Source organism: Girardinichthys multiradiatus, chromosome 14, assembly GCF_021462225.1.
Source record: "Girardinichthys multiradiatus isolate DD_20200921_A chromosome 14, DD_fGirMul_XY1, whole genome shotgun sequence".
In the NCBI taxonomy this organism is placed as follows: domain Eukaryota; kingdom Metazoa; phylum Chordata; class Actinopteri; order Cyprinodontiformes; family Goodeidae; genus Girardinichthys; species Girardinichthys multiradiatus.
The window spans coordinates 46,069,825-46,095,904 of record NC_061807.1 but is presented as its reverse complement, the minus strand read 5'-3'; the positions used below and the strand labels follow the sequence as shown (position 1 = coordinate 46,095,904).

The 26,080-nt window shown below is 42.2% G+C and overlaps 1 protein-coding gene across 16 annotated transcripts in view; it reads right to left on the bottom strand.

The window, feature by feature from the left end:
* ablim2 (actin binding LIM protein family, member 2) overlaps positions 1-26,080 on the bottom strand; it is a 332,383-nt gene that overhangs the window by 264,204 nt on the left and 42,099 nt on the right. For 10 of the 16 annotated variants that reach the window (XM_047385749.1, XM_047385753.1, XM_047385754.1 and 7 more), the window contains exon 1: positions 2,138-2,290. The exons of 1 other annotated variant lie outside the window; for it this stretch is intronic. In XM_047385749.1, coding sequence (XP_047241705.1) covers positions 2,138-2,153 — 16 coding nt within the window. In that variant the 5' untranslated portion in view covers positions 2,154-2,290. Of the gene's footprint in view, positions 1-2,137; positions 2,341-26,080 lie in introns of those variants that run through there. 5 more of the 16 variants (XM_047385746.1, XM_047385750.1, XM_047385747.1 and 2 more) reach the window with 4 other exon arrangements.

Sequence of the window (26,080 nt, the reverse complement as noted above, 5' to 3'; positions counted from 1 at the left end):
GGGATCTCCTCCCAGACCTGGACTAAAGCATCTGCCAACTCCTGGACAGTCTCTGGTGCAACGTGAAGTTGGCATATGGAGCGAGACATGATGTCCCAGATGTGCCCAAATGGATTCAGGTCTGGGGAACCGGCAGGCCAGTCCATAGCTTCAATGTCTTCATCTTGCAGGAACTGCTGACACACTCCAGCCACATGAGCATTGTCCTGCATTAGGAGGAACCCAGGGCCAACCGCACCAGCATATGGTCTCACAAGGGGTCTGAGGATCTCATCTCAGTACCTAATGGCAGTCAGGCTACCTCTGGCGAGCACATGGAGGGCCGCATAAATGCCACCCCACACCATTACTGACCCACTGCCAAACCGGTCATGCTAAAGGATGTTGCAGGCAGCAGATTGCTCTCCACGGTGTCTCCAGACTCTGTCACGTCTGTCACGTGCTCAGTGTCAACCTGTTTTCTTCTGTGAAGAGCACAGGGCGCCAGTGGCAAATTTACCAATCCTTGTGTTCTCTGGCAAATGCCAAGCATCCTGGTGCTGGGCTGTGAGCACAACCCCCATTTCTGGATGTCGGGCCCTCATACTATCCTCATGGAGTGGGTTTCTAACCGTTTGTGCAGACACATGCACATTTGTGGCCTGCTGGAGGTCATTTAGCAGGGCTCTTGCAGTCCTCCTCCTGTTCCTCCTTGCACAAAGGCAGAGGTAGCGGTCCTGCTACTGGGTTGTTGCCCTCCTACGGCCTCCTCCACATCTACTGGTGTACTGGCCTGTCTCCTGGTAGCGCCTCCAGGCTCTGGACACTACGCTGACAGACACAGCAAACCTTCTTGCCACAGCTCGCATTGATGTGCCATCAAAAAAAAATCTCTGTCTCTGAGGTTTTAAATTCTATAGCATCTCCAAAAAGCTTAAAGACTAGTGATATATTGGGCCTTACAAGTCAGTTCTTTAAGCTTCATACAGTGGCACTTACAAATCCAATTGCACACAAGTCAATTAAATAAGGAATAGTGCTATCAGCATGTTAGATGGCCAGAGTTACCCCATTGTTTAAGGCAGGAGACAAAACAAAATCAGAGAACTATTGTCCTAATACTTAAGTATTTTGCCAATTATCAAAAATATTGCAGAGAAATAGATTGTTGCGCAGCTAACAGAACATCTAAATGATTGTCCAAGTTTCCTCAATTATATGCAGTTTGGTTTTAGGAAGCATCATTGCACAGATATTGCCCCTTGTTAATTTTTAGAAAATCTAAAATACCAGCTAGATCAGGGCGGCTTTGTGGGTGCTGTATTCCTCAACCTGAAACGTGCTGTTGATACCATCAATCAAAAAGTTCTGCTAGCTAAATTAACAGGTTTAAATTTCTCTAATAGTGCTCTCTGCTGGATGAATTCATAGCTGTCTGACAGAAAATAAACAGTTAAAAAATAAATTAACAGGGTAAGTACTTTTCATGATTTAAGAGAAGCTAGACGTTGTTGTAGGGTTTATCTGTCCCTTTAAACTAAACCCCACAGTATAAAAAATTTACAGACAGTACATTAAAAAGACAGTTTTTAACTTTCGAAGACTGCTTTGATGGTTTAACACCAGAGATGCTGTGGTAATATATCAACGTACTAGTACTAAAAGGTTGTGTTGTTATGCAATACAGAGAAAAAGTAAATAAAAAAAATCAGAGATTCCTCATTAGCAACTGGCCCACATCCCTGTGTAAGCCATCTGGGCGTCTCCCAGTGTTAGAGAAGCAGGCCAGGACAACAGTCTGGTTGCCAATGATGTTGCAGCATTTTAACCTGCACCAAAGGCATTCAGCTTTCTATCAACCCTTGTTGTTGTCTCTCACATTCACATGGAAAGCACTTTAAATTTCTGACTGGAATTACCTAACACATGGACACATTGAGCTGAAGGTAAAGGACAAGCTATAAGAGATGAGGCACACATGCTCGACACAAACTTCAATCATTGGGGTGTAGAGTGATGGTTCAGAATAAAGTCAATAGCAACATTAGTAGGTTAAGTGTTGCTTATTGCACAATAAAAACTCTCTTTAACTCTCATGTGTCTTTGTAGGTGAACATGCCACAACAACTCATTGTATGTTAATGAAAGTAATTTTTACCTTTCTCCTCTGGCATTGTCGCTCAGTAGTTGCTCCAAATTATAGAAACAGTTACTGTATTTAAAAGAAGAAGAATTACAGCTGAAATCCCAGAAACGTTTTCAGAGTAAACTGACAGTGTTGTAACACACCCGCTGAATGCTCCAAAGCTCTGGTGTAACGATAGATGAGAGCCCAGAGTAAGCACTATGTCCAGCACTATCTCTGGAACAAACATGAGGTCATGTGATTCACTCTCTCCCACCTCACTGAGTTATGGCAAATATTTGTTATAAATAGGAGCACACAGAGCTCAAAGAGATTGTCACCTCCTCCTAATAATCTGTTACTGGGTGTGTCCCACCCTAACTGGTGTTAAGAAGGTTTAAAACCTGATCAAACAAAAATTTAAAGTTGCATTTAACAATAACAGTTAGCCATAAAAATCACATGGGAAGAAAGCAAATGAATGTATTAAAAGGCTGAAATTTCAGGTTTTGATTCTAAACTGTAGGAATGCAAAAGCTGCATATTTGTTCTCTGTTTTTCATAAGATCCAAGTATAGGAGTGTCACTTTATTCATGGCTAACCTACTGTTCGTAGCCTATATCCATTACAAGACATGCTAACCTTACACTGGCTATTTCTGCATAGAGGTTTGGGAAATGAACATAACTCATTTCATTAAATACATTTAGGGGAAAGTTCAGAATTTTAAGGTTTAGAATTTATGAGCTTGCAACATTTTTCCTAAAGATATCTGGATATTTCTATAGATACATATTTAGACAGATATTTATCAAATTCTTAATTCAAATTAATTTAATGCCAAAGCTAATGACTAAGATAGTTCCAAAGTGACTTTTCTACTTTCCTAAACAGCTAAAATTGCTAATATATTTCAAACTAGTTTATACAAATGCTGGTTTATAAACCTATAAACTGTCTTACTTTCTACTCTGTATACAGTGAGGAAAATAATTATTTGAACACATTGCGGCTTTGCAAGTTCTCCCACTTAGAAATCATGGAGGGGGTTCTCTTCCGGTCATTGCGGCTAGCTGAGAAGATGTGCGTGATTTGCCCTGCCACTCTTTCTATTAAAATCCTTACATCCGGGCAATATTTTTAAGGCACAATACCTCTCTTCTGCAATTTGAAACCAAAAGGAAATCCCAATGTCACTAAAAAAGAATACTCGGGGCCGAACGCAATTAAATTTGTCAACTTTTGCCACTGTGATGGCCAAACCCAAGGCTAATGAAAAAGCAATGGAAACAGTAGCTGGCTACTTCGACAACTACTGCCGAGGCCACTTTAGGGGGAATAATGGCAGCTATTAATGACATGAAGTCTGATTTATCCGCAATGAAAACAGATTTCACTGTAAAACTTGAAAACCTTCTGGCTGCAACACAAATGTGAAGAAAGATGTGGCTGATTGCACCACGTGAGTTTCACAGGCAGAGGCGAGAATATCTTCTGCGGAAGATGAAGTAAACATGCTTCAAAACAAAGTGGCATGTCTGGAGGAGAAGAATAAATCCTTGGTGGAGAAGGTGTTGGATTTACAGGCAAGATCCAGACGTTCAAATTTGAAACTGGTGAATTTGCCAGAGGCGGCTGAGGGGAATGATGCCTGTGGATTTCTGGAAGATTGGACCCGGAGGCGCTTGAACTCACACCGCTCCGGGTAAATTTATTTATTTATTTTACCGTGTCCTGTCCGGCAGAGTAGCACTCAGAATTATTGTCTGTGTGCCAAGAAAAAGCCCAACAGATTTACTTTCACAAGTGGAGCATTACAGCTAACGCTTTAAAGCTCTTCTTGATAAGAAGAAACTGCTAGATACTGCTTTGGGATTATTTCAATTGTTAAGGACACGGAGACAGAAATGGAAAGAGGAAAAAAAGAAGCACGGAAGAGAGAAAGGAGGGCAAAAAGGAAAAGGGGAGAATAGGAGAATAGAATGGAGGAAAGAAAGAAGGATGAAGGGAATACAAGATAAGACCCTGCTTGCTTCTACACCTGCAGAAATGTTCGTATTACCAACTTTTTTACCGAAAGGTGCACGGTACTTATGAATGCAACATGTATTTAGTGGTAAATGTGGCTCAATATAGAACATTTATGTATCAGTTAAAATCTGAATCTAAACACTTGTGGGTCTGAGTGTGGGCGCGCATGTTTATACAAGGTTTCTTCATAAAACTATGCAATAGTATCACGGCCTGAGACAGAGAACCCAAATTCAACCAAACACAAAGTGAAAAGTTAAAAGGTTTATTCAGTAACTCAGGATCAGAAAGCAGGACAGCAGCAGTCAGCTTCCACGAATCACTGAGGACAGAGAGACGAGTTAGTGGCTGAATATAACTCAGGACTTGCAAAGAGTTAGATAAAGACACTAACCATCTCAGTCTGGGAATGAGGCACAGAATCCAGAAGAGGATGTGATCCAGACAGTTAACGAGGAAGAATCCAACAGACTGAAGTCGGCTTGCCGACTGATCCAAATCCTCAGGGGAATCAGCTGAAGCTGTGACCGGAACACAGAGAACTGTGATTGTCCTCTTGACAATAATTCCAGACGGACTTGAGAGCCAGGTGGGCTCAGGCTGAATAAACCAGTGGCTTGGCTGGGGCGTAATTCCAGGGACAGAAACAGAGTCGAGTTCCAGCGCTAGAGGCGTCAGACAAGGGGCAAGCAGAGGCATGAAACCAGAGGCAGAAAACAGAGTCAAAATCCAGAAATCCAATCTGTCAGACAAGGGGCAGGCAGGATGGCAAAATCCGTGAGGCAAGGCAAGGGGATAACAGCACTAAGTCTTTTTGGGTAGGAGCCCATCCGCGTGGCACATCTTGACGTGGCAATATTTGCCCACTCTTCTTTGCAAAACTGCTCCAAATTTGACAGATTGCGAGGACATTGCCTGTGTATAGCACCCTTCAGGTCACCCTACATATGTTTGTAAGATTCAGGTCTGGACATTCCAAAGCTACAATCTTATTCCGGTGAATAACAAAAGAAGCCATTCTTTTGTTTAGATTTAGATGTGTGCTTTAGGTCATTGTCATGCTGAAATCCTCTTCAGCTTTCTAACCTATATTTATATTATATTGTAGATATGTTTATACTGTTTAATTTGTACTGTATTGCACCGACTATGCCAAAACAAATTCCTTGTATGTCCAAAAACGTACTTGGCAATAAAGCTTTTCTGATTCTGATTCTAACGGAAGGCTGAACATTTTGTGCCAACACTGACTGGTACTTGGAACTGTTCATAATTCCCTCCACCCTGACTAAGGCCCCATTTCCAACCATCCATCCATTGTCTTCCGCTTTTCCGGGGTCGGGTCGGAGGCAGTAGCCTAAGCAGGGAGACCCAGACTTCCCTCTCCTCAGCCACTTCGGCCAGCTCGTCAGGGGGAATCCCAAGGCGTTGCCAGGCCAGCCGGGAAACATAGTCCCTTCAGCGTTTCCTGGGTCTTCCTCCCGGTGGGATATGCCCAGAACACCTCACCAGGGAGTCGTCCAGGAGGCATCCTAACCAGATGCCCAAGCCACCTCAAATGGCTCCTCGCGATGTGAAAAACCAGTGGCTCTACTCTGAATCCCTCCCGGATGACCGAGCTTCTCACCCTATCTCTAAGGTAGAGCCCAGACAACCTGTGGAGGAAACTCAGAAACAGTTTGTATCTGTGATCTTGTTCTTTTGTTTATGACCCAAAGCTCAAGACCATAGATGAGGGTAGGAAAGTAGATTGACCAATAAATTGAGAGCTTCGTTTTTCGACTATGCGATTTTAATCACCTCGGTGACCTGAGCGCCCAAGGTCCCCAGGCTCCGCTTCCTCAGCGGAAGATGTGCCGGTGGGATTGAGTAGGTCTTCGAAGTACTCTACCCGCCGACCCACAGTGTCCCGAGTTGAGGTCAACAACACACCCTCCCCACTAACCCCCACCCCGAAATGCTGGATGGTGTCCAGAATCGCCTCAAAGCCATACGGATGTCGTTTACCATGGCCTCTACGAACTCCTACCAGGCCCCAGTTTTTACCTCAGCAACCACCCGAGCCGCATGCCACTTGGACTACCAGTACCCATCAGCTGCTTTCAGAGTCCCACAGGCCAAAAAGATCTGATAGGACTCCTTCTTCAGCCTGACAACATCCCTCGAAGAAACCTACAGTGAAATTATGAAATACTAATTCTGGCTATAATATAGATAACCCTCTAATATAATCTGAAGAGATTGTGTTGTCACCTCTCATGGTTTTGGAGAAATAAATTCCTGAAAGTGGGACAAATGCATATAATGGTTGAGCATTTTGAGGTATTTTGACAAGATATTTCTCCAAAACTGTACAGTAAAATATAAAATATTTATTCTTTTACATTAAACATGAATGTGAAAGTTGTAAAAATGTAATTAATATAAATGTTCTGTAGGTTACTTTTCTGTTTTGCTCTTAGTTTCTCAACCGTTGCCAGGATCAGGTCCTTTCTGCTCCATTACTGTAATGCGCCTTGTATGCGCTACGCTAATCTTTAAGAGAGAGCTGGTGTCGGCTGGCGTGACCGCGTATTTCTGACTGTCGGCTCACTTGACCGCAGTTTTCTTCTGTACAGTTGATGTCTCCTCACTGAAGCGACGCTGCAGCCCTGCAGTTCGAGCAGAAGTTCAGAGGTGCGGGGGATCTTAGTCAGCGCTAACCAATAGGGAAACGTCTTACAGCGTTTGTCTTTAGGCCCCGCCCAGGATGTTCATGTTTCCAGAACTCAAAATTCGTTGAGTTCAACCAAAAACAGAGAGCGTCAAAACCAAAAAAGCGAGACTTGTAACCAAAGATTTTTGACACGCGCAAATAAAACTTTATGTTTTGCAAATAACTTTTTTCTCTTTGTGAGAAGAAATTAGTCATTTTAATCAAAAAAAGTTTTATCAAACTATTTTTTTTTCTCTCCCCAAAATAAAATATTCCATTTAAAAAAAAAAAATCGTTACAACTCTGAAAGTTTTGATCACAACTTCATATTTTTTGATTGAGATTAGTTTTTTTTTTGATTGAATATTGTTTTTTTGATTGAGATTAGGTTTTTTTTTTTTTATTGAGATTAGTTTTTGTTTGATTGAATAATATTGAGACAAATCTGATTCTGAAAATAAAATGTTCGTTCCATCTAGAAATTTTGCCTTCTCAGACCTCAAGTTCTGTCCTGATCATTTCAAACTCAACCTTAAACACACCAAAAGGAAAGGCCCATGTTTCTTCTCTATTGTTCGCCTCGATGGCCCGTTGCATAAAACATTGCAAACTTAGGTCGCCCAATATGCCCTTCTTTCTCACTCTAGTAGGAGCCCCCATGTCCGCCTTCTGGTTCTTTAAGTTTTGAGGCAATCTTTAGACTAGTACAACCGCCCTCCTACACAGGTCTCAAGTCATTACTTAGAATTGGAGCTGCCTCTTCAGCAGCAATCCAAAACGTTTATACAGCTTCCCTCCAACAACTAGGCCGTTGGCCTTCTTCAGCCACATTCAGCAGACTTCCACTCTGTGCTAGCTGTTCAACAATCTCCCAGCTCTTAGGTATGAGCTTCCTGCACTAACTGGTGGTGGTTGTCCTTTCAGATCTGTCTTTTCCTTCTATTCAGTTTGCTGATTTAACCTCTTTATCCTCCTAGGTCCTCATCCCCCGACATCCTTCAGCTGCAGATCCGTTCTATCTTCACGCCTATTCTTCTCAGTCTCCGTCTCATTGTTCTCCTCTACAGGCACCATCGTTAATTAATTATTATTAGATCTTCAGCCCCATCAACGTCATGTCAGGCACTGCCCCATCAACGCCTTGTCAGGCACAGCCCCATCGACGCCTTGTCAGTGACAGCTCCTTCGACGCCTTGTCAGGCACAGCTCCATCGACGAATTGTCAGGCACAGCCCCATCAACGCAGGCATACTAACCTATTCCTTCTCTCTAGGCTCAGAGCATCTCTTCTTCAGGCCCGTTATTCGAATCTTTATCAACCTCACTAACTTCCCTTTTCTCATTTTTCTGGCCTCGGCCCAAGCCTCGACCCCTTTCTTTTGAGAGGGAAGACATCTCTAAATCTAACCCTAAGATGTTCATTCAAGCGCATGTCATTCTCAGCATTCACATCTTCCACTGGGGTCCGAGCGCCAAAAGAAATAAACATTCCCTAATAAACTTTTCTAATTGAATCCCTGTCTTCTCTTCGTGAGTCTTTCCAGGTTGAAATGGAGTTTAAACAAAAATTCAACATGGAAGACTCACCATCACCTCCAGCTTCGTCTAATTACTCTTCCATGTGGCTCTGCTCCACCAATCAGTGTCAAGTCCACATTTCTCCCCGGCCAATCATCCTTCAAGGGTCCGCTTTAAAAAATCTTCATCCATGGAACCCTCTGTTTGGCAGCTGAACTTTGACCCTCCTCCAACCCAATCTCCACCATTTGGCTTCAAAACTCCTTCCAATACCCTCAGGCCTCCACTCCACCACCAGGATCGGATCCCAGGGGGAAAGACATCACTAAATTTAACCCTAAGATGTTCATTCGAGTGCATGTCATTCTCAGCATTCACGTCTTTCACTGGGGTCTAAGCGCCAAAGAAATAAAGATTCACTAATACAATTTTCTAATTGCATCCCTGTCTTCTCTTTTTGAGTATTTCCAGGTTGAAATGATTTTTCAACAAAAAAATGAAAAGGGTTGTTTGTACAATGCAAGACTATAGTGATTCAAATTAAGAAATTCATTACATATCCAGATTTCATCATAAACAACATCACTGAGCTGCCACAGTTTGTGAGGAAGTAGCATGGGTGATACTTAGGGGCCCTATCCAGAAGTTGAAGCCACATCCTCTGGAATCAGAGTCTGAGCTCTAAACAACTACACTACCAGACCTCCTGTGAAAGCCTGGAAAGGATTGGTTTAAAAGACAGCATGTCAACATACCATATTCGGTGTTAATGGGTGATATGAGTTTTAATATTATTTAATTCTGAGGCAACCTTTGAAACGTAATCCACAATATAGAGTCTTATAACGCAGTAATTGTGTGATAAAAATCACAAACTATAAAAAATTGTCAATTCTAAGATTTGAACCAGCAGCCTTTCATAATTCAGGTTACAGGACTACTCAAGTTGTGTATTTGCAATGGGAAGATTGGCAATCTTCTTGAAGTATTATTTGTGGAGTAACAGTGTGGTTAAAGCTGGAAAAGTCTTTAAGACATAACAGGCTGTATTGAGTCTAATACTTGTGTGAGACAAAGGTCTAAATCACTACACTACCAGACCACCTATGAAGGGCTGCAAAGAATTGGCTTAACACTTTTAGTACCAAAGTGCAGACTCTCGTCTCCAGAGAAATCAGCCCAAACATGTGAACTGCCTCTGTTTGTGGTGTAATAAGATTGATATTTAAACTGTCCTTGCTGGCAACTAAAAATACATAGTTTGTCATAAAATTACCAAAGTATTCTCAATCAACCACAACTACAGGGGTTGGACAATGAAACTGAAACACCTGGTTTTAGACCATAATAATTTATTAGTATGGTGTAGGGCCTCCTTTTGCGGCCAATACAGCGTCAATTCGTCTTGGGAATGACATATACAAGTCCTGCACAGTGGTCAGAGGGATTTTAAGCCATTCTTCTTGCAGGATAGTGTCCAGGTCACTACGTGATACTGGTGGAGGAAAACGTTCCCTGACTCGCTCCTCCAAAACACCCCAAAGTGGCTCTATAATATTTAGATCTGGTGACTGTGCAGGCCATGGGAGATGTTCAACTTCACTTTCATGTTCCATCAAACCAATCTTTCACCAGTCTTGCTGTGTGTATTGTTGCATTGTCATCCTGATACACGGCACCGCCTTCAGGATACAATGTTTGAACCATTGGATGCACATGGTCCTCAAGAATGATTCGGTAGTCCTTGGCAATGACGTGCCCATCTAGCACAAGTATTGGGCCAAGGGAATGCCATGATATGGCAGTGACCAAAGGTTTGGCTATAGCAGCCCTGCCGTGTATATTCAACCTGTGGAGCTCCCAACGGACAGTTCTGGTGGAAACAGGAGAGTTGAGGTGCACATTTAATTCTGCCGTGATTTGGGCAGCTGTGGTTTTATGTTTTTTGGATACAATCCAGGTTAGCACCCGAACATCCCTTTCAGACAGCTTCCTCCTGCGTCCACAGTTAATCCTGTTGGATGTGGTTCATCCTTCTTGGTGGTATGCTGACATTACCCTGGATACCGTGGCTTTTGATACATCACAAAGACTTGCTGTCTTGGTCACAGATGCGCCAGCAAGACGTGCACCAACAATTTGTCCTCTTTTGAACTCTGGTATGTCACCCATAATATTGTGTGCATTTAAATATTTTGAGCAAAACTGTCCTCTTACCCTGCTAATTGAACCTTCACACTTTGCTCTTACTGGTGCAATGTGCAATCAATGAAGACTGGCTACCAGGCTGGTCCAATTTAGCCATGAAACCTCCCACACTAAAATGACAAGTGTTTCAGTTTCCTTGTCCCACCCCTGTATTTTCACATTATGATGCAAATGATGCAAATGATGCAAAAAATTCACGTAAAATACAAAGTTTGTCAGAAAAATCTCCAAGAATTCACCAAGAACATTTTTAATATGAAGAATAAACCTAATGTTTCTCTGCCACCACACTTTAATTTGTTTCATCCAAATTTCCAATTGTCATTATTGATTAGCATGTATCTTTATAAATTATTTGTACAAAGTGGGCAGTTCAAATTGAAATATGTTTATTGGGGATTATGGGCATATTCTACTTAAGTAGAGTGCAAAATTCCACGGCATTTGGCTTAACAGAACAGCCGCTAGTTTTATTATCAAATGTCATATGATGAAGTGACGCGCTTTGAGAAGGAAGTTTAGCCAGAGTAGGCACTTTTCAGGATTATGCATTGAAGACTTGCTGAAGGTTTAAGCTCACTAGGAACAATGAGTGATTTTTGAAAAAAAAACTTTATGAGCGAATGTTCGGAGGTACATTTTTGTCATTACCATATTAATATCATAGTCTCTAGGTGGTATCCTGAAGTAATAAACCAAATTTTATGAAAATCCATTCAGCCATTTTGCCTATAATAATTTCTCTTGCTTATAGCGCCTCCTAGGCTTGGATCCTTCTGAAATTGAGTACTTACCTTCAGTTTGACCTATTGCATTACTGGTATGAAAATTATTTGTAGATCTTTATCTATTTTCAAGTTGGGCCAAAAAAACTATTTTTTTTATTCAAAAAAGTTTGTTGATCTACAAGTGAATGTCGTTCAGGCCCAGAGGCAGATCAATCTCAGAAGGTTTCATGTCTCTTGTGACTTTCCTTGTGGGAGCTATTTTATTTCAATTTCATCTTTCATGGGGAGAAGCCATATTTTGAGGTTAGGCCACGCCCACATGCTTTCATGTATCAAAAAGCTTTTGATAACTTTTGATCCTCAGTACGTTAAGAGTATACTGAGTGATTTTCAAGTCTCTAAGTCCAAAGCTGTAGGAAGAGTTTGCTCAGATATGCAGGCTAGAAACGGCAAAACCGGGGTCAAAATTGCAAATTCAATCCAAAATGGCTGACTTCCTGTTGGGTTTGGACCAATGCTCCAAGATACTTTTTTGTAGGTCCTGAGAAGTTACATATGTGTACCAAATTTCAGAATCCTCAGTCAAAGCATGGCTTAGAGCAGATTTTTTTTTTTTTTTTCTAGGGGGTGCTGTGGAAGAATTAGGTCACCAAATATCTCATCAGATCTCTTTTGGGGACTGGACTAGGATCAATCATATTGAATTTGGTGCAGATCAGATGATCTATGTGGAAACTAGAGCCAAACGTATAGCCATGGCATGATTTCAAACTTCGCTGTGCCACCACAGCCATGCCCTTTTATGAAAAGTCACTGTGCTTCAAACAAAGTTAGACCCACCAGTTATCAGTCACCTGACACAGTTTGAAGCAGATTGAGTGTAGACAGCCAGATATCGACCTTTCCCAGTAAAAAAGTGACTTCCTGTAAGGGGCGTGGCTTTGATTGTGTCATCATATGACTCCATAGGATCGTTGGGAACCCAAAGGTCCTCCTTCAAGCCAACTTTGGTGTGATATGGCGTTTTTTGGGAAAGTTATTGCATTTTTTCACTTTGGGCCTCCAAGAGGAACCCCCAGAGAAAGCCAAGAAGGAGTGCAGGAACAGGATCTGGACACAGTTCGACCTCGAACCACTCGGGAACAGGAAGCGGTTCAATCTTGAACCTCTCAGGAACAGGTTCAACCTTGAACCTCTCAGGAACAGGTTCACCTTCGAACCTCTCAGGAACAGAAAACGGCTCATCATTGAACCTCTCAGGAACAGGAATTGGTTCATCTTCAAACCTCTCAGGAACAGGAATTGGCTCACAAACAGGAACAGAAGCATGAACATACGCGTTGCGTCCAATCTTCATGGCCCAACTGAAGATCCTGAGCTGACGAGCCACACTCTCCATCTGCTCCTCCAGTTCCGACATTGTCATGGCAACATGAGCAGACAGTAACAAAGATGGCGGGCAGCATGGAGCAGGCCCACAGGGCCGCTGATCTGGAGCAGAAACAAACAAAAAGTCAGATTTGGATTCAGGTCGCATGGCCAAATGAGCAAGCTCGGCCTCCCCAGAAACCTCACGCTGGAGCCGAGGAGGTGGCACAGGCAGACTGCGTGGAGCAGGTGACGGAGCCATCTGGTGGCGTGAGGCGGGTTTGGGGCGTGTTGGCGCAGTACTTGGCTGGCCCTCGAGGAAGGAATGCAGGACATCTGAAGCTGACAGCTCGGCATGCTGTTAACCCCAGCCTGGACTACGCCTGGACGTCTGCTCTGAGGTGAGTTAGGAGAGCTGTCATGAAGACAGGAGCCAGTTCCAAAATCTAATATTGGGGGGGTTAGGCTCTCTGCCAAATTATTTATTTATTGAATAACTTATTTTTGTAAAAGGAGTCAGGCAAATTTGGTGTTCCTGTTTTAGAAATGTATTCAAATGCTTTTACTCTGATTTACTTAACTTTCCTTTTTCTTTGTATTTTCTCCACAGTTTTTATGTTCCACATCAGTTCTACACATAATAAAATACTTACTTTTACTTCATCTCTTTTCTAACACAGAACCAAATACGTTAAATTTTTAAACACCTTCATTTTCATGAATCCTGCATTGTGGTGTTTCAGGGGTCTGTATTTCAATTAATTTCAATGAGGATGTCAAGGTTCTGTCACGGTTAACTTGGAATTGGACCCCACAATGCAGACGAGCAGGCAGCGTGATGGTAAGTGCAACAGATTTAATATAAAAAAAACTCACTCACTACAGGAGGCAGGAACAAAACAAAAACAAAAACAGAGTTCAGGCGGGCGACCAGGAGGTCGTCCCGAGCAGGCACAGAGTTCAGGCGGGCGACCAGGCCTGCACCAAAGACGTGGAGGCCGACTGAGCAGAGTAGAGGACTTCCCAGACACTCTGTGGAACTCCAGAGGCATGGAGCCTGGTGAACCCTCAGAGGCTGAAGCAGAGCCTGGCGAACCCTCAGCTCTGGGTTCAAAAGCCAGAACGGCTTAAACGTTCCTTAAACTCCTGCAGACTAGGAACAGGAAACCAAAAACCAAACAACCCTACATCATGACAGAGGAAAATTGATTCCAAATTAACAAACAAATTAACTTAAAAAGTAGAGGCATCACCAGGGGCGTTTTTAGGGTCTGAACCCCAGGCACTAAATATTTTAATTTCCATTAGACAGCGGCCCAGTTTGTAAGTCACTTAAAGTGTAAGTAACACAACACATGCTGTACCAGCTCTCTGCCTTGGCTGGGTTTTCATTGAATGTACATTATTGTGAATCAAACAAAAAAGCCTTACATTAATTTGACTTAGTTTTAATGTTTTGTTAGTAGCTGACGTGAAGGGTAAAAAGAAACAGATTACAACGGATGAAAAAAAAAACCATTGAGCTGAAGCAGATAATGACACATTTTGTGATATTTAGAAAAAACCTTCTGCTCAGTTTGTCAGACTAAAGTTGTTCCTAAACTAAGAGAAACTATGTTTACTGTTGCTCAAATAAATGTGCATCTTTTCTCATCTATGAAAATTACTTTTTTAAATTTCACTCTCTCTCCCACCCCAGGCCCCATTGTCATAATTTCTTACATTTCTAAAAAGAAAACTGGTGTAAAATTTATTTTCTTAGATTTTAATGGAATGGCCCTAAAAACACATTTATTTATTTTAATTATGTTGTGAGCTTTCCCAGCGTTTCATTAAAATATGTTCCTTCTTTCATGAACCTGTTATCTTTCCAGCCCTTCATTTAATTTAGTCTGTTGTTCTCCACTGAGCATGTGAGTCATTAGTTCAGTCTTTACTATTAAACCCCTTCTGTAGAGAAAAGTGTGTTTAAAATAGAACATGGAGCCTCATCCTGGACCTTTCCTGGACTCTCACCTTTTGTCCTGCTATTAGTACTAATATTTCAGTTATTAATAAATGTATACATAAAGTGGTATGTATGTATTACAATGAGTAAAACTGTATCCTTGTTTAATGATATTAGTTAATATATTACATATTACATGTATTATTCAGAAAAATAAAAGTTAACTAATTAATGGACAACCTGTGATTAACTATGATTTTTTTCTTATTAATTCTGCACCTTTAAACAACCCAGAGCTGTATGTTTAGGTTTAGATGATATAAAGAGAAGAGGGAGCCTTACTTTTGCTCTTTCTTCTATGTCTTACTGGCACCAGGAGATATTTTCCTGGTTTATTGAGGAAACACCTGTTTCTGTCTACATGTGGAACTGGACTATAGGGCCGACTGCAGCCATAAGATGCAATGTGTTGATCTGAAGGCCATTTTAATGTGTTTAGTAACTTTAAGATTAAATGCTTTGATTTTGACTAAGGTAAAGGATCAGATATTTTTCACATCATGATGCAGATCCAGCTAGAACCTCACAGAAAGGGTTCCTACTGTTTTCTATCATGGCTAGGCCATTTAACTTTACCTGTAGCTCAGGTGAAAGTCCCTCATCATGACCCTGATGATGCTTATTTGTGAACCTCCACCTCATGTCTTGCTGCGTGAATAAATGATTAGTGCTAACTTATAATTAGCCCATTCTGAGCCAGCTCTCAGGTTTAACGCTAACTTCAGTTAAGCCGCTCTGCTTCCACCTGTTCCTGGGCGCACACACCCATCAACCACTCTCTGGTTGGCTCTGTGGCTGCTCTGAAATTAGGCGTCTCCCCTATTGTATCCCTGTTTGATGCGCTCAGTGTAACTTTTCGGGTAATTAATGAGGCAGGTCAACGCTCCTGGACTGAACAGCCATTCTAGACATCTCCAGAATGGACAAATTGCAAGTCCGCCCTAGCCTGTGCATGTAGTTGCGAAGTCACAGTACCGCATGTGTGAACATAACCACATTTTGTTTTCTTTTCCTTTAGACTCATTGTCAGGTTAGGTGGGGCGGCCAGTGGGTATATGGTACACAACAGAAACAAATCTGATTGTTTTTAAATAAAAATTTGAACTCTGCCATTTTGGGGCTTAATGCATCTTTTTAACAGAGATGAACTCCTAAATGTCTTTTTTCATAAGATTCCAGGCTGTTTTGAAAACATCTGGAGCTTCAGCACCAGAGGTCCAAGAGACAGGTCTAACAAAGCATCTGGGTACCACTTTATTTTGGAGCTAGTCTACATGCACCGCCATTCAGTGTCTGTATGTACAGGCGTGTGTGAACGGCAAAGAAAACATATACATATATTTTTAACTCATTTTGATTTTTGCTCTTTTTACAAGGTGTTGTTGTCAATCAACAGTGAAAAATTGTTGTCTGTCTGCTTTTTTGAGAGTACAACCATCCTCACCAGCGACTGATTCAAAAGCACAACAAACTGTGAATGCTTGGTGTAGAAAGCGAATTGGGTGATACCACGTTTTTGGGAGGAGAAGGGGGGTTACATTACCAGATGATGATGCAATTTTGCTGGCAAGTGAAAGAAAATCATCAAGTCATTCATGCATGATATATTTGTAAATCGGAATTATACAATTTTATTGGGAGGGTTATATTGACTGGATCAGATTTTTCGGGGGTCATAACCCCCCTAACCCCCCAAACAAACTACGCCCTTGGTCAGGGGTTTATTCTAGGGGTTATGGGATGCAGCACAGCAGTTTAAGTTTTCTTACAATTTTTTATTTTATTTATTTTTCTTATGTATTCTTTTTTTTTTTTTTTTTTTGGTGTTTTATCATACCCTGATCATAAGGTATGGCATATGGAGAGAATTAGATTATGAATAGTAGAACGCACACAGACTTAAGGCAATGGCCAATTCCCGTTCTAACTAAGTCTTTACAACTAGCATGACTAACTCTGTACTCAAGGTTTGTACATGGAATATTAGAGGCATACATCATCCTACGAAAAGGAAAAAAAAATATCTAAAGAAAAAAAGAGGTTGACATAGCATTACTTCAAGAAACACACCTGAAAGACAAAGAACATAAAAAACATAGAAACGGGAATGGGTGAGTTTCAGTTATTCTTCTCTTGTAATAACACACCTCATGTAACTCCTTCTATTTTATGGGAAACATGTAAGGCTTATTCACGTGGTTTGATTATATCCTATGAAAAAAGTACAAAACAAAAGCGTCAAGAAGAGCAACGTAAACTAAAACTCCAGCCGTCTAAGTGTGAGAAGGCATACAACCAGGACCCTACTAATACTAATCTTAAATCAACTTTGGCCACAAGGGCAACTCACTGCTCACTCAAGATTCGCATGACAGAAATTATATGAATTTGGTAATAAACCCAGCAAGTATTTAGCCAGCCTGGTCACAAATCAATCTGATTCTCAGAATATATCCTAGATGTCTCTGGTTAGGTGAAAGTGGATAGCAGTGGCATAAATAAGGTTTTTACTGAATTGTATGAAAAGTATAGATATACGAGTGAGCAGCCAGCAGGGGTCTCTAGACTCATGGAGGACTTTTTCTCCAGTCTGAACCTGCCCTAGCCTAATGACCAACAAAAGACATTATTGAATGGACCTATAACGCTGGAAGAAGTAGCGGATGCAGTTGGTGCTTTACAATCAGGAAAGGCTCCGGTTCCTGATGGCTTTAACTCAGATTTTTATAAATGTTTTAAGCCATTGCTGGTGAAAACTTTACTTGCCATATTTAATCACTCTCTTGCGATAGGAGCTCTTCCAAAAACACTCACAGAAGCGAACATTTGCCTGATTCTTAAGAAGGACAAACCAGCAGATGTGTGCTCATCCTACCAATCTATCAGTCTATTAAATTTAGATTTTGTCTAAATAGTTAGCCTTAAGACTGGAGAGAATCCTCCCATTTATCATAAATAATGACCAGACAGAACTGAAAGGAACTCATGTAATAACGTTAGAAGGCCACTCAACATTATTTATCTATGTCAGGAGAATAATTTTAACGGTATGGTAGTATCATTGGATTCGGAAACATTATTTGATCGTATAGAATGGGACTTTTCGTTTTCACAATCAAGAAATTTGTTTAGGTGAAAATTTTATTGGATGGGTCAAGTTGCTTAATCCACTAGGGGCGATTATCACGAATGGAAAATGCTCTCCCTACTTTGCTCTGGGGAGGGGCACATGCCAAGGATGTCCTTCATCACCTTTATTGTTTGCGATTGCGATTGAACCACTGGCAGAAGCCATTACAACCAACTGTACTGTTCATGGTGTGTCGGTTAATTACAGACAACATAAGATTTCCTTATATGCTGATGATTTTTTATTGTTCATCACTCAGCCAGAAATATCTTTTAGAGCAGTTCTTACTGTTATTAAGTTTAGTAAGTTCTCAATTTACAAAATAAACTTCAGTAGGTCAGAGGCTATGCCATTGGGTCAGGTGCACTACTCTCAGATGGGCAACAGTGTCAGGATCTGCCATTTTGTTCTTTGTTTTTGTTTACTTTGCCGTTAAAGGTTTTCCCTGTTCCTTTGATTAGTAGTTTACTCGGTTTAGTTAATATTTGCTTAGATTCTTGTGCTTGTTTACATGTCCTTAGATTTAGTTCTTCCTAGAGTAACTATTTAAGTTTAGCATACGTTTAGTGTTTCTATTGGTTTAATAGCTATGTTTATTGATTCCTTCTGTTTAATTTGTTCTGCCTTTCCTCTTTGCTGTTCCCCTAGAAGTTGCTCTTCTTGTCCTTTGATCCCCTTCAGTTATTATTTACTCAGTGTTCATTTCCCTTTTATATTAGTAGTTCTGCCCAGCCTTATTTCTAGTATAGTTCTCTGTATTAGTCTGTTTTAGTTCCTTTCAACAGGTTACAGTTTATAGTTATTTGTTTCCTCACTAGGCTTAGTTCCACTTATGGTTTACGTTTTAGTTTATAGCAATTCTAGGTCTTCGTTTCCCTGCTGTCCGAGCCTGGGAGTTTCATGTATTGTTTTTACCTGCTGCTAACACTTACTCCGCACAAGATGCCGCCAAGATTCCTCGGTGTGGAGGGTAACAGGTGTGCCGCATTTTCATCACCTGCTGGAGTATAAGAAGGTGGAGGTGTCAGCACTCCAGTGCCTGAATGTTAACCTCCTGAGTGGTAACGTCTAATGGGCAAGCCTTGTATTCACAGTCTGAAGTTTAAGCGCAAAGTCTCTTACCTTTTTTGTGCTCCTTCCTTAGGAATCCTTAAGTCCTGGTTTCATGCTCTTGCAACCTTCAGCTCTGGCTCAAAGTCCTCAGTGTTGGATCCCGCTTCAGCCTAAGCATACAAACCTCAGAAGAATCCAAGTTTGGTTCAATTTTCAGCTGACAGCTCAGTACCAATTCCTCCAGACAAGCGAACCCTGCTCACCCTCCACCAACTAATCACCAAAGACTCAACAGGTAAATTCATCTCCAAATTATTTATATGGATATCCATTGTCGATACTCACCAAAACTTCCGCAGAAAGTACTCACCGTCATCCTGGATTATTCACCAGTGCCGCAGCAGCGTCTGTTCAATCCTCCCAGGCTTCATATCATTCTTCCACACCACCCCCCTCTCATCAAAGACAGTAAGCTCAAGTCTCATTTAATTCCAGTACTCTGTTCATCTTCAGAGAACTTACCTGTTCCCAAGCAGTGCTGTGCCCCCAGTTCCGGTTCCAGTTCAATTCACATATCCTGTCAAATAAACTTGTTAAACTTTTCTCCTGCCTCCTGATTGTCCTTCTGCATGTGGGCCAAATCTATAAAGAACATTATGACACCTGCTCTGCCTTATCAGATAGTATAATCCTTAAATTCTAGTTTCCCTTTGGTTTTCTTATAGTTTAGTTCCCTCGTGTCCCTGTGTTTCCGAGTTCTTGTCGCCATAGTTACCATTCATTCCCTCAGTCTCCACAGCCAGTTCCAGCATCTGTTTCCACTTCTCCTCTGATTAACCTAGCTTCTCCCTCATTGGTCCACTCTCCTTCTCTCCCTGCTTATATACCCGGTATCCTCTAATTATTCTTCGCTGGTTCCTCATGTCATGCTCGTCATGTTGTCACGTCTGTCCTTTTGATTATGCTGCCTAAGATATCCTGGCTGTGAATCCCCTACAACATTGTAAGTGATTGTCTTTGAGCCTGAATTAAAGAGATCTGTTTTCAATATGCTGAGCCCAGGCGACTGTTTGCATCCTGGTCCAAAACAACCTCAAACTCTGACAAACAGTTTCGTTTATCTGGGTATATTTATTAACCCTCTGCTGCAAAGGATGTCTAAAGCAAATATTCAACCTCCGCTTAAACGCATCCATGACGACCTCGAGAGGTGGTCTTCGTTACCACTTTCGATGCTGGGAGGAATCTCTTTGATTAAGATGAATATTTTACCTCGGCTGCTCTACAAATTTCAAATGATTCCAGTTCAACTCATTAATAAGACCATTAAGAAGATGAATGGCTGGTTTAGATCATTTATGTGGAACCGCAAAAAACACAACTTAAATTTGCCAAATTGCAGTTGTCATCAGATCAGTGAGGATTGGCATTTCCAAACATTAGACTGTATAGAATGGTTTCCCAATTTCGATATCTTTTTTGATTGGGTGCGGAATGATTCAGACTGTGTCTGGCTTGATATTGAAGTATATAATTTAGGTAAACCGTTACAATTACCTAGTCTCTCTTTCGTCCTGAATTGAGGTAAACTAGGGGTTGCAAATGGTAACTTCATTGTTAAATCCACACTAAAGGCATGGGACATGATTAGGAAAAGGGGAAAAAGAACTGAGGTTTTATACCCAATTAATCTGATACAAAGAAATACAGATTTTCTCCCTGGCATGATAGATAATTGGTTTGCTCTGTGGGAAAGTGCTGGTATCAAAACTTTGAAAGTGTTGGGGTCTGGAGTTTTGTGTGTGTGTTTTCTTTTGTTAACCATGTTCAGTTCTCAGATGGTGCTGGAGTTCCTGGGTACGGTGGGTGACAGGTGCAACTAATCTACTGAATACTTGGAGGTGTACTTAAGCGGGAAGCTGCCAGCACTTCGTCGCCAGAGTGTTTGCCTTCAGGGGTAACAAGCTCAAGCCACAACTAATCCTTGATTTGTTCTAAGCTCTAGGTTCACATTCGTGTGTGCTCCTTCGCAGGTTGCTTACCTGAACCCTTAGGTAATTCTTGCTGATGCCTGACTCCGCTCTCAGAAGTATTTGGCTGATCAGGATTACCGACTTCTGGAGAAAGGTCTTCTATTATCGTGGGTTATGATCCCGAACTCCTGTTTTCTTCATCTGGACAACAATCAGCTGGCAGCTTCCTGTTCACTATCATCCAGACCAAGGCATAAGCGTAACCTGTCTACCCTCCAACGCAAGTACTTTATTTCTGAACTCCTCACTGTTCTTCGCAAATCTCTCAAGCGGCATCAGGGAAACTTCTGTGTCAAACGCTCAGACTCCGAACCCCCCCCTGGCAGTTAGACTACTCCTACATAGTAAGCCTTTTCTTTAACTTCAGTAACCACGTTAATTATAGCATTTTGATTTACATGCTTCTTCCCTTTCTTTCTGGGCAGTTGACGATCTACCAGTTCCAGATCAATTTACATTTATCATTGTTTAAGAAAATAAACCTACTTCATAATCTTGTCTCCTCTTCTGAGTGTTTTTCTGCATGTGTCAGAACTATCTCAAAAAAGATGACAGAAAGACTTATTTTAAGGGGACAGAATGATGTCATTTAACCAGTTAAGACTTTAATACAATTTATCGCACGCACATTTCCTTAGATTACTAGAAGTCAAAAGCTTCATACAGAATCCAATTCAGCATAAATTTACTCTGGAAATGTCACCAACTGAACTGATGTACAACAGACATAGCAATATGGCTATACCAGTGGCGGATGCTGGTCTTTCAAGGAGGGGAAGCTCAATTTCAAGATCGCTGATTCACTCATTTCGCTGTCAATCCAAAAGGGATTCGGCCTCAGACAGATCATCCAATCATCATGCAGAAGCTGAGCGTCCGGGCCTGTTATGATTTGGGGTTGTTTGGTTTCTGGGTTTTTTTTATATTTCTCTCACATTTTTTGAATCATGCTTCTGTTTATTATTTTTCTGGTCATGTTTTAGTCTTGTTCACGTTTTGTCAAGTTTCATTTTTGGTTCTGGTCATGCTTTAGTTTTTGTTTGTATTCATGAGTCTCTGTTCTTGCTCCAGCCACGTTCTGTTCTGTCTGTCAATTATCGTTATTCGGTTCACCTGCTCTAAGCTAATGCTGGGTTCAGCATCAGAAGGAGGAGGCAATGAGGAATCTGCCGTCCGATCTGGAGGTTGTGCCCTCTCCACTTCTGCTGGAGGAGATGGAGCTCGCACCTGCTGGTCATGGGTCTGGCTGTGATGTTGTGGATCTCTTTACGTTCCTGTCTCGGGAGGCGGAGAAGACGCTGCGCCGTTCTGCAGGGCTGTCTGGGCCGCAGTCGGCTTTTGATGGATCCTGGTTGGCAATTCCATGTCCGGGGACAGGTCCCCTTCGTCGCCATTCTTCTTCTCCTCCCCTTCATTCGGCAGTGAGGCCCACGTCCTCCTCCCACCGCAAGAAACGCCAGCGTGGAGCACCTTCCTGTGGATCGGCTGGCGAGGAGGTGGTTTCCCTGCCAGCCGACGTGAGGGCTGCGGCAAGTAAGCCTGCATCTTTGTCTGCCACAGCACTGTCTCCCAGGCTCGCTGCAGTTCTGCCCATGCCATCTTCACTCGCTCCAGCTCCGTGTTCTGAGGCAACATCTGACGAGCTGGAGCAGCGGTTAAGGTTTTGCGGACCCTGTTCCTGAGGGGTTCAAGGAACTGTTTGTCCTTGTTCTGGTCTCTGAACCCAGATCTGAGGGTTCGCCAGGCTCTGCTTCAGCCTCTGAGGGTTCGCCAGGCTCTGCTTCAGCCTCTGAGGGTTCGCCAGGCTCTGCTTCTGCCTCTGAGGGTTCGCCAGGCTCTGCTTCTGCCTCGGCTCTGCTTCTGCCTCTGAGGGTTCAACAGGCTCTGCTTCAGCCTCTGAGGGTTCGCCAGGCTCTGCTTCTGCCTCTGAGGGTTCGCCAGGCTCTGCTTCTGCCTCGGCTGTGCTTCTGCCTCTGAGGGTTCGACAGGCTCTGCTTCTGCCTCTGAGGGTTCGCTAGGCTCTGCTCCTGCCTCTGAGGGTTCGCCAGGCACTGCTTCTGCCTCTGAGGGTTCGCCAGGCTATGCTTCTGCCTCGGCTCTGCTTCTGCCTCTGAGGGTTCGACAGGCTCTGCTTCTGCCTCTGAGGGTTCGCTAGGCTCTGCTCCTGCCTCTGAGGGTTCGCCAGGCTCTGCTTCTGCCTCTGAGGGTTCGCCAGGCTCTGCTTCTGCCTTGGCTCTGCTTCTGCCTCTGAGGGTTCGACAGGCTCTGCTTCTGCCTCTGAGGGTTCGCTAGGCTCTGCTCCTGCCTCTGAGGGTTCGCCAGGCTCTGCTTCTGCCTCTGAGGGTTCGCCAGGCTCTGCTTCTGCCTCTGAGGGTTCACCAGGTCTTCGCCGTCGGTCGCCTGAATTCTGTGCCTGCTCGGGACGACCTCCCGGTCGCCCGCCTGAACTGTGTGGCTGCTCGGGACAACCTCCCGGTCGCCCGCCTGAACTCTGTTTGTTTATAGTACTTCATCATCATTTACACAAGAGCCAAGATGCCTTTGAACAACGCTACTCTGGATGGGGCTTTAACCTCTTAAGCCACCATCCCTTGACCTGCACACCGTGTTTCTTGGTCTTCGTGATTCTGCTTGTTCTCTAACTTTCTTCAACAAACCTCTGAGGCCAGAAAACAGAACCACTGCAATTATATAGACACTATATTAACACAAGGCACTTTAAAAAAGGCAAAAACTGCTGATTTTGCTGGTTTTTCCGCTTGCAAAGCATGTAGAAGTCTTTAATTTGGATCATAAGTACTCTTCAACTGTGAGTGATGGAATCTAAAACTAAAATCCAGAATATCACATTGTGTGATTTTTAAGTAATCAATTTGCATTTTATTGCATGACATACATATTTAATACATCATAAAAACAAAACTTAATATTTGGAACCCTTTGTTTGCAATTACAGATAGACATTTCCTGTAGTTCTTGATGAGATTTTGCAGGCACTGCAGCAGGGATTTTGGACCACTCCTCCTTACAGATCTTCTCAAGATCTTTCAAGTTTCGGGGCTGTCGCTGGGCAATACGGACTTTCCTAACCCTAATCCTCCAAAGGTTTTCGATTTGATTTCAGGTCTGGAGACTGGCTAGTCCACTCCAGGACCTTGAGATGCTTCTTACGGAGCCACTCCTTAGTTGCCCTGGCTGTATCCTTCAGGTCGTTTTCATGCTGACCCAGCCCCGACCCATTTTCAATGCCCTGAGGCAAGGAGGTTATTAGCTGGAGTTTAGTCCAGAAAGCTCTATTTTGGTCTCATCAGACCACATGACCTTCTCCTATTTTTTCTCTGGATCATCCAGATGGTCACTTGCAAACTTCAGACAGGCCTGGACATGAGCTGGCTTGAGCAGGGGGACCTTGCATGTGCTGCAGCATTTCAATCCATGGCGGCATAGTGTGTTACTAATGGTCTTCTTTAAAACTGTGGCCCCAGCTCTCTTCAGGTCATTGACTAGGTCCTGCCATGTAGTTCTGGGCTAATCCATCACCTTCCTCGTGATTATTGATGCCCTGCGAGATGAGATCTTGCATGGAGCCCCAGAGTCAGGGAGATTGAGCGTGATCTTGAACTTTATCTATTTCCTTATAATTGCGCCAACAGTTGTTGCCTTCTCACCAAGCTGCTTAGCTATTTTCCTGTAGCTATGTCCTTACATAGCTGTCTGGTCTTGGCCATTGTAGAGAGGTTGGAGTTTGTTTGTTTGTTTGATTGAGTGTTTGGACAGGGGTCTTTTATAGAGATAATGAGTTCAAGCAGGTGCAGTTAATACAGGCAATGAGTGGAGAATAGGAGGGCTTCTTAAAGAAGAACAGGCCCGTGAAAGCTCGAATACTTACTGGTTGTTAGGTGATCAAATACTTATGCAATAAAATGCAAATTCATTACTTAAACATTACACAATGTGATGTTCTGAATTTTTGTTTTGGATTCCGTCAGTCACAGTTGAAGAGTACCTATGATAAAAATTAAACACTTCTACATGCTTTGCAAGTGGGAAAACCTGCAAAATCAGCAGTGTATTAAATGCTTGTTCGACCCACTGTACCAGCATTTCACTGTCTATGGCTTCTTGTATAAAGAGGTTTGATTCAGTATACCTACTAAAACAAAACGGAGCAAAAAAACTTGGAGAAAATCGAACTGGATAGAGGAGCAGAGCCTGCTGGTGGAGGACAAGAGAGGAGTGTTGAAAAGTAGATTTGTTCCCGGGATCACAAAGAGGGAACAAAGAAGCATACTTGGAAGTACATTCCCGAGCAGATCAATGGGTTGTTCCCTCTGTTTTCATTCACCAGTCTGGAATGTGAGAAGCGCTTGCATCTGCTGCACCAAAAGTCAAAATCGAATTTCTCTGCATACAGGTGGGTGTTGTAGCTACTGACATCATCATGTACAATACAACAAACACTTTCACCTTATTTACATCTTCTTTCTGTGTATATAGTGTTTAGATTATTGTACATTATCCTATCTAGTCTATTTATGTAGATATATTTTTTGACTTTTTACATTTTTTTCAAATGTTCAGTTCTGAAAGCATTTTACAGTCAATAAAAAATATTTAAATTCTTCTGTACAATATTGTTTATATATTTTTTTACTCTTCATCCATGGTTATTCATTATTGTTTCTAATATTTATTCTTTCTTCCTAATATTACCTTATTAGAGGTGCACCTTTAGTCTAACCTGTTGCTTAGCCATTTAATCCCCCCCAGAGAGTATCTCTATATTAATAATTATATGATTGTTATAGAATTTTATGTGCTCATTCACTGGACTGTTTAGAGGGTGAATCCCTGCACGTTGTAGCCGGTAGCATCTTTTTTCTACACTGTTGATCACTGCACAGAGAATATCTCTCCTGTCTTTCCACCATCTTCTCTACTCTCTTAGGCTCACTAAAAGTCCTCCTCACTACTCTCAACATTTGTTCACTTTAGAAGCTCTCTTAAGGCCTGAGGTGCTTTGTAAATAACTTTATTTTTGAACTGCATTTGCCAATTTTCTGACCACTGAAAGCAAATGGATAAACTGAGGTTTTTTATGGATACCAGATAAAGGATTTCACTGTAAAAAACTGTACATTACTGGCAGCAGGGATGCCAGTAATTTACTGTTTTCTTTTTACAGTTCATTTACTGTAATTTA